At 31.2% G+C, this 8,034-nt stretch overlaps 1 protein-coding gene across 1 annotated transcript; it reads right to left on the bottom strand.

Moving 5' to 3' along the window:
* Positions 1-1,616: 1,616 nt before the first annotated feature.
* Positions 1,617-5,440, bottom strand: LOC132032883 (probable xyloglucan endotransglucosylase/hydrolase protein 28). Its single transcript, XM_059422661.1, has 4 exons — positions 5,061-5,440; positions 4,877-4,977; positions 3,737-3,945; positions 1,617-2,443 (listed from the first exon to the last, which is right to left on the bottom strand). Exons 1-4 carry the CDS (start codon positions 5,242-5,244, stop codon positions 1,936-1,938), a joined length of 1,002 nt encoding a protein of 333 aa, XP_059278644.1. The 5' UTR covers positions 5,245-5,440; the 3' UTR covers positions 1,617-1,935.
* Positions 5,441-8,034: the final 2,594 nt, after the last annotated feature.

The following is an 8,034-nucleotide window of genomic DNA, read 5'->3' as shown; positions in this document are numbered from 1 at the left end:
TGGAGAAACAACCTCGGATACTAAGGTAATCAGCGGCGCAAGCGAATGTTAGTGGTGCAGTTCATTGTCTATCTTAACTTTTACCTCGTTTTTCCTTCCTATCCCCTATGTATATATTAGAAAATTTTAAAACAAAAAAAATTCCTAATCGGCTTGCTACATTATTAAAAATGTCAAGTGTTTTTGCCTTTGTAAGTTTAAAAGTTCTGACTGATGCTCCTATTGGAACAAGATTGGTGGCAGCAAAATAAATTTTGATCTTTTGTAGGATAGGAAAATAGGGTAACAAATGCTTTAATCTCTCTTTTTCCCTCCTTTTTTTTTTATTTTTTTTATTTTAGGGGTGACTGACTGTTAGTCAGAGGGTTATTGTCATTTGGATGTGAAGAAATTTGCTGAATAAAAAATAGAAAATTCCAACAGTCTAAGGAGCATAACAGGTTATTGTTATAACACTGTTTTTGTCTCCAAGGTTCAACTGCCAACAACACTTGCTGTTTAACATTTTAAAAGGGGAATATCTGCAAATAAAAAATTATGTTTATTAGACCGGTATTCAAATACATTAATCTATCTGTCCTTGATGAGAAGAAAGAGTTTTGGTGAAAAATAGCTCCTTTTTTTCGGTTTTCCATTCAATGTCCGGTATCTATTTTAAAGATATTTATTCAGGAGTCCAATTAATTTAGATTCGCATCGAAAAGGGGATAAATGCACAAATAATCGATTTTGGGACCACCATTTAAGCCATAATCGCAGCGTATAAAGATTTGCAACTCTTCGGAACAAATTTCAGGCATTACCCGACTGACATTGCAAAAATTCACTTATTAAGTTTGGCAGTGAACCTTCGACATTTTTACCTGAAATTTTGTTTTTTAAGACCAAACTTCAAACATGTATTCTTAAAGTTTCAAACATATATTTTCAAAACTACACATATATGTTCGAAATTAAAAGTATTTTTTCTTAAGTTTGAACTATCAATCTTTATCACTGCCAATGTTTTTAAGTTTTTTCAATAACACCCACTTAATTTAAACTCAATTTTCATAATCAAAATTCAAGACCCACTTTTTTAATGGTGAAGACCCTTAACTAGCTACGGATGAAAAAAATTTAAATGGTGGTTGCACCTTAAATGACATTGCGTCAATACTCTACTTCGCTGAAAAATCCTATTTCGAGGGTAAAGCGTTCTCCACCAAAAACGCCTCCATTCCAAGAACTCAAACTCAAAACTCCTAATTTAGAAAAAAAGGAACACGTATCACTTCACCACAACCCGGTAAAATATTGAAGTTCACTTGGCAAAAGCAAAGCAAATGGCTAAACTTCTTTGCTCCCTGGTATTTTCTTCTCTCTAAAGGTTTAAGTGTGGAGATAGGGGATAGAGGGAAGAAAAAGCTAAAACTTTCACAGTTCAAATCCTAATTATTCTTTCATTAAAGGAAAAGAAAATCTGGTCTTTAGATTTTCAGCAGTCATAATCAGACACTTTGGATTCTTGTAGCCAACCATTGACAAATGGTCCTCACAACATGACAAGAAAGGCCTAATATTATAATAAGACAGTTTTATAAATAGAAACAAACATGCTTAGAGAACACACAATATGTGATAAATAATCTCTGTACTATGCAAGTATGCATGCATTTATTAAAAGTGCCACAGAAAAAGTACACAAAATCATATAAATTGGAGGCCCAAACAACAAAAACATCAACAAGTAGAACATGGCTGGGACCCTATATAGGTATGACATATATACATACCCCAACAAATATTTAATCATGACTCATATATGGATAATCTTATCCTTTTTATATCTCCTCTATTCACATGTGAAAATAACAAAACCTCAAATTCAAATTGGAGACCAAACAATGATCATCATGATGTGACAATATAGAGAAAAACTTGTGACCCTTGGCTTTACATAAAGGATACATCATCCTTCAACTTTGATCTGCTCCGGCGGTGTCGTTTCCCGTGATGATGGCGGGACCCACCAAACGTAACGGGGTCGAATGCTCGGAGCCGTTCAGCTTCCTTAGGATCGATCACACACTCGGTCGGAGGGACCTTGTACCGAGTCTTGTCATAGCAGTACGAATACTGCATTCGCCTCTTTCTGAAGCTCTCCATTTTTCGTCTTTGGTCAGGGGTGATACCGGTAGGGATCGATGCAGTTTTTGATGAGGTGTCGTCACATTTGGATGATAGTTCAATCGGATCGACCGCGCATCCGTGGAGGACAAAATCGGAAAACTCAGCAATATAAGGGGCATATTTGTAATTGACTTTGTATTTTCCACCATTTGTAGCCCAATCAGAACCATCCCATATTGTAGCAATCAAAGACATTGGCTTAGATGGGAAATCCCCACCCATGGCTTCTGTCCTCTTGATCTCTCTTATGGGGACATTATCTACATAAAAGCTGCAACAAGATGCACAAAAAACACAAATACAAACAAAAACAGAATCAGGACAAGGCATTCTTTACCAAACATCACTAAGTACGTGATAGTCCGAGCTATGTTGCTCGGACTCTCCAAAAAAGTTGCCACACCCGTGTCAGATCCTCCAACATCCAAAATATACTTACTTTTGGAGGATCAGACGCGCACCAGGCAGAGGCCAAGCAACATAACATGATAGCATATGAATTCTGATTTTTTTGATCAGCAAGGCAGTACAGTTAGATATACAACAAATCTAGCAAATACTGCTTAAATTTTACAGCAATGAATCTTTAAGTAAAATAAACAAAAAGAAAGAAACAAAAGATTCCCTTAGTCCCATGCCAACAAAAGGGCATGTTGAGAAAGCCTAGTCACCCTTGCACATTCATTGACACAACATATAAATCATAAGGCCTGTCACTCTTGAACATTCATTTGACACAACGTATCAATCAGTACACACTTTCTAGTCACAACACTAGTTCTGTTTTTTTTGGGTTTTCCACCCGTTGTCCGACACCCGCATTGAGGCCCGACTAATCCAGATTCAAGGCACATTTAAGGGGGAAGCTCTCTAACATGATTGTTAGGCTCGAACACTAGTTCTTCAAATATGGTTCTTAAGCTTAACCATGAAAAATAAACAAATCAAGAAAGTCTGGCAAATTTAATACTTGCACTCATTATATAATTAGTTAAAATCCAGAAGCATGTGTATCACACAACACCCAAACATCAACAGAACAGATTTAGCAAGAACCCTCCATCTAAATTTATTAGCACCTGGACCGTGCCAAATTATGGTTTTACAGCTGTTTAAAATTTCATCCACAAGAACTTTTTTATGACAGGGATTTCTCTCATTAATTTGTTTCCTATGGTTGGCTTTGAGGAGTACAAGAGGATGATATATCTATATTTAGAATTAATGTAAGAGCAAACTATAAGGTAATTGCACTAACTTTGGTATAGAAACAAAACAAACAATTGACACTAAATATAAGATAGTACATCTAATCTAAATGGACCTTAGTGATAAAAGGAAACCATTTTTCCATCATATGAAATGAAAAGATCACAATACAAACACCAAAATCAGTAAAAACAGCTCAGAGGACAAAAGATATTTCAGTATAATATAGCTGGATGTGAAGGTAACACATTGTATGAGAAGCAAAAAACAGCTGTACAGGACCATATATGAACAAAATTAGGAAAAAGAATTTTGAAAGGACAGAGATATTATTATTAACTAGTAAGTTACTTACATGATTATATTATCAGTCCAAAGTATACTGTATTGATGGAAATCTTCAGATGGATCAAACCAAAGTCCATATCTTTCTTCTCTGCCAACATTTGTGCTACCATTACCATAAATATTTGTCTGAATTCTCCAATCTTTGCCTCTAATATTTCCCAAGAACTCAAAGTCTATTTCATCATGGTTCTTTTCAAACATGTCTCCATTAGACATCTGTCATCAAACCAAACTTAGTAAAAAAATCAACAAAAAAATCAACAGAACAATCAAGATTTTAATTTGGAGAAATCCCAGGAAGAACTTATGTTGCTCCGACTCTCCAAAAATGTTGTCGAACCCGTGCCAGATCCTCCAAAAATGCACTAGCTTTGGGGATCCGACACACACCCGTTAACATTTTCGAAGAGTCCAAGCAACATATTTACTCATTATTAACACAATTTATAAATTACCAACCAATTTCCATTAGGTGGCTAAAACTCCATTCTTTAAAGGTAAAAAGAGTTTAAAAATAACAGAGGAAAAAGGGAGCAAATTTAGAAAATTAATTACATCATGTTAAACAACATCAAGAATTCATATGGGTGTGAAGTAAAAGTCTAAAAAGATCAAAACTTTCCCCTTTGGGAAGCAAAGACTGATAGTAATTTATAATTAAAGAACATTATAAACCAAAAAAAAAATATCATTTGGAGAAATCCCACACAGCATAACTTGTGGTTCATTATTAACACAATATATCAAAACTACCAATTTCCAGTCTTTACAGGGAAAAATTTCCAAAATCAATTAGCATGTAAAATAAAACATAAAATTAAAAAAAAAAAAAAATCCAGATTCTTACATTAGCACGAAAAGTCTGAAAAGATCAAAACTTTTTCACACATGGAAGCAAAAAAACTGCATAATTTACATAATGAAAAAAAATAAAACAAAAATAAAAAAATTCAAAGATCATCAAAAACACATATGAGTGTGAAAGAAAAATCTGAAAAGATCAAAACTTTGCTGAAAAAACTGCTAATTTACATAATGAAAAAAAACAAAACAAGAATCCAAAAATACAAAAATCATCAGGATTTAACATTTATTATTAAAATAAAAAGAATAAACATATCATTAATCAGTTAATAAAAAAACTTACATAAAATGCAACAACAACACCAGCTGTATAATCTGCAGGTAACTTAATAGTAGCACTGAAATATCCATGTAAATAAAGGTCTTGTGACACAAATCCAGCCCCTAAAAAAAAAAAAAAAAATTCATATTAATAAAACATACTATATATTAATAAAAATATTAAAACCCCATAATAACAAACAAACCTGTTCTTTCATCTAATGAAATATGTGCTGATTTTCCATCTTTAAGTATCATAAGATTATTATCACCAAATAAATGTGAGTAACCTTCATCAAAAGATATAATTGGAAGGTTTCTTGAAAAACCAGAAACAAAAACAAGAATAGAAGAAAAAAATATGAAAAAAAACAGATTATACTTCATCATTTTAATTTTTTTTTTTTTTTTACCCTTTATTGAGAGGGGTAGTATTATTTGATCAATTATGAACACTCAAAGAGTAGTGTGTTTATTTGGTGTATTTTTTTATTTTTTTTCTATAGAGTTGTAATGCATAAGCAAAAACTGAGAGAAGTGGGGAGTGAAAAATGATGTTTCAGTTTAATGTGAGAAGAAAGACAAAAGTGGGAGAGAGGCTTATTTTATGGGGTAGTGAGACTTTTAGGTATGAGCTGTTCACAACATTTAGAAAAAAAAAAAAAAAAATTATTCGCTCTATCCCATAATAATTGTCATCTTAATCAAAAAATTTATCTCATAATAAATATCACTTTAGAAAATCAAGATATAATTTGACTAGTTTTTTCAAATCTATCCTTAGATAAAAATAATAAGTTAGAGTAATGTCTAAATAATTATTGGAAAAGCCTCATACTAACTTGTTATTGTTGCATTCTCAATGTCAAATAATTTACTGCTTGTGCATGTTTTAATTAAGAGGAAAAAAATAATTTATTTTTTATTATATAGGGGTAATTTAGTAAATTTTACATTACATTATTGATTTCTTAATATGCGTATTTTTTTGCTAAGGTGACACTTATTATGGGACGGAGGGAGTAATCAATAAGGATTGTGGTGCGATGGATACGACCATTTTACCTTAATTAGAAGATTGGGTCCAAATCTTGAAAATAAAAATAAAAAATTATGTTAAAAAGCATTGTCTTGATTTTACGCGATGTAAATCCTGATTAATTAGGCCTCCACGCGGATATTGAATATCCAGTGGGAAAAAAAGAAAAAAAAAGAGACAAAAATTTCAGTTGAAATTTTAAATTTAAACTTCTCTTTTTGCAAAAAAAAAGGTCCCTTTTGTAGTTTTATTAGATTCCTGGGGAAAATGGGGCTTTTTTTCTAGTTGTGAATAATGGGTTAATTTTATTTTGTTGATTTTCTTTGTAGTTTCAAATTTGGCTTTAAGAGAAAAAAAGATTTTTTAAAATAAAAAATAATTAACAGAGGCAAGATGTAAATAAAGTGAAAGAAGTTGGGAAAACGAAAAAACAAAAAAGGAAAAGAGAGTGAAAGAAGTTGGGGAAAAAGGAAAATTAGTTCATCCTTTTTTGGGTTTTACAACTAATTATTCTGAATTTATTAAAAAAAAATCTGAATTTATTTTTTCCTTTTTGGTTGTTGTACATGCAAAACATACTAGGGGTAACCTTTTTTCTTTAAAATGGTCTTTTCTTCACTCTATAATAATTGGCGATGGTTTTTCTCACTAAGTGTACAAAATAATAAGGAAAATTCTAATCATAAGTTTGGTAAAATGATTTTTTTTTTCAGATTTTCATAAATTATAAGAAGACTTTTAAGCTCTTGCCTTTTAACCTCTACCCACCTTCCCAAATGAAAAAAAAAAAAAAACAAATTTGGTGGAATGAGGAAAAAAGAGAAACAAATATAGGCAAAAGGTAAACTTGGATTTTGCAAATAAACTATTACTAACCTAACTTGGAATATTTAAAAATAGAAAGAAAAAATATTTAATTAGGCATCACATGTTGTTTCCTGACACATTAGATGTTTGTACCTCTAATTAAAGTGATGTTAGGAGAATGTCTTTTAGCCTAATTTTAATAACGAGAAGAGAATGGCATTTGACTAATTAGCATTTAGCACTTGCAACAATTAAAGCTTTCTCATAAGTACTTTGAAGAAGAAACCAAATAAATATACTTAAATTAGTCATAAATCATAATACGTCATTAACTTCTTGATTGACTAATTTATTTATTTTTGTGCCCGGTCAATTAGTGCTTAGTTCACATTCAAAGAGATAATAAAGTAGTGGCTCCAATTAGGTTTTGCTTTTCATTTTGCTAAAAATTAGTTTTTTTTTAAAAAAATATTTATTATTTAAAAATTATTAAAGAAATAACTATTTTATCCTTAGTATCAATAGAAAAGATTTGTACAAGTTATGTCACTTTGTGAAAAATTATTAGGTATGAATATATTAGATCATGTGACTCGAATGGTGAAATTGTATTCACTTTCTTTCCTGAAAAGCATATTTTTTAAACTTGTTGCTTGATTAATTTTTCTTGTGCCCAATCAATTTGTGCCTAATTCATTTTTGGTAGTGGTCACACGTAATCACATTCTAGAGATAATAAAGTAGTGGCTCCAATTAAGCATACAAATAGCTTGGTTTAGCAACAAAAATTAGCACCTACGCTCATATAGATGGGGACATCCTTGTAAAATAAAGTTACTCCAACATGTCTTATGTTTGGCAAAAATAGTTATCTTATAATATATATTATTTTGAAAAATCAAGAAAGAAATAATATTGTTTTCACTTTTAGACCTAACATTAATTGGGTGAATATTTTTTTAACTGTACAGAGAGAGGGGGGGGGGGGGGGTTTATAAGTAGCCAACCAACTGCGCTGTCCTAAACCTCTTCATATACTGGAGAGAGAATAATATGATAAAAGATCAAAGAATAGATAAACTTAAATTTAACTGAATACATTTTACTGTCAAAAATAAATGTTTGTTTGAACTGTTTTTGCAACAAAGAAGAACTCAACTTTTTAAGAAATTCTCAAACATATTATCTCAAATCTTTTCAAATAATGTAACATTGCTTCATGGCCAAGTATAATTTTGTTTAATAATTGTTCTCTTTGCACTGTCATCATAACTTTCTATTAATATTTCCTTTATTATTAACGATTTATCTCTCTACTAGTAATAATTGGTTGA

Source organism: Lycium ferocissimum, chromosome 10 (genome assembly GCF_029784015.1).
Source record: "Lycium ferocissimum isolate CSIRO_LF1 chromosome 10, AGI_CSIRO_Lferr_CH_V1, whole genome shotgun sequence".
NCBI lineage: Eukaryota > Viridiplantae > Streptophyta > Magnoliopsida > Solanales > Solanaceae > Lycium > Lycium ferocissimum.
Note: the sequence above shows the minus strand (reverse complement) of the source record. Positions and strands in the feature narration are given on the sequence as shown.

Coding starts and splice junctions, on each gene's coding strand:
- LOC132032883 (XM_059422661.1), bottom strand. CDS start 5,244: ATGATGAAGTATAATCTGTTTTTTTTCATATTTTTTTCTTCTATTCTT. Junction 4,978..5,060: donor TTCATTAGATGAAAGAACAG/GTTTGTTTGTTA, acceptor TTTTTTTTTTAG/GGGCTGGATTTGTGTCACAA. Junction 3,946..4,876: donor GTGTTGTTGTTGCATTTTAT/GTAAGTTTTTTT, acceptor GTTTGATGACAG/ATGTCTAATGGAGACATGTT.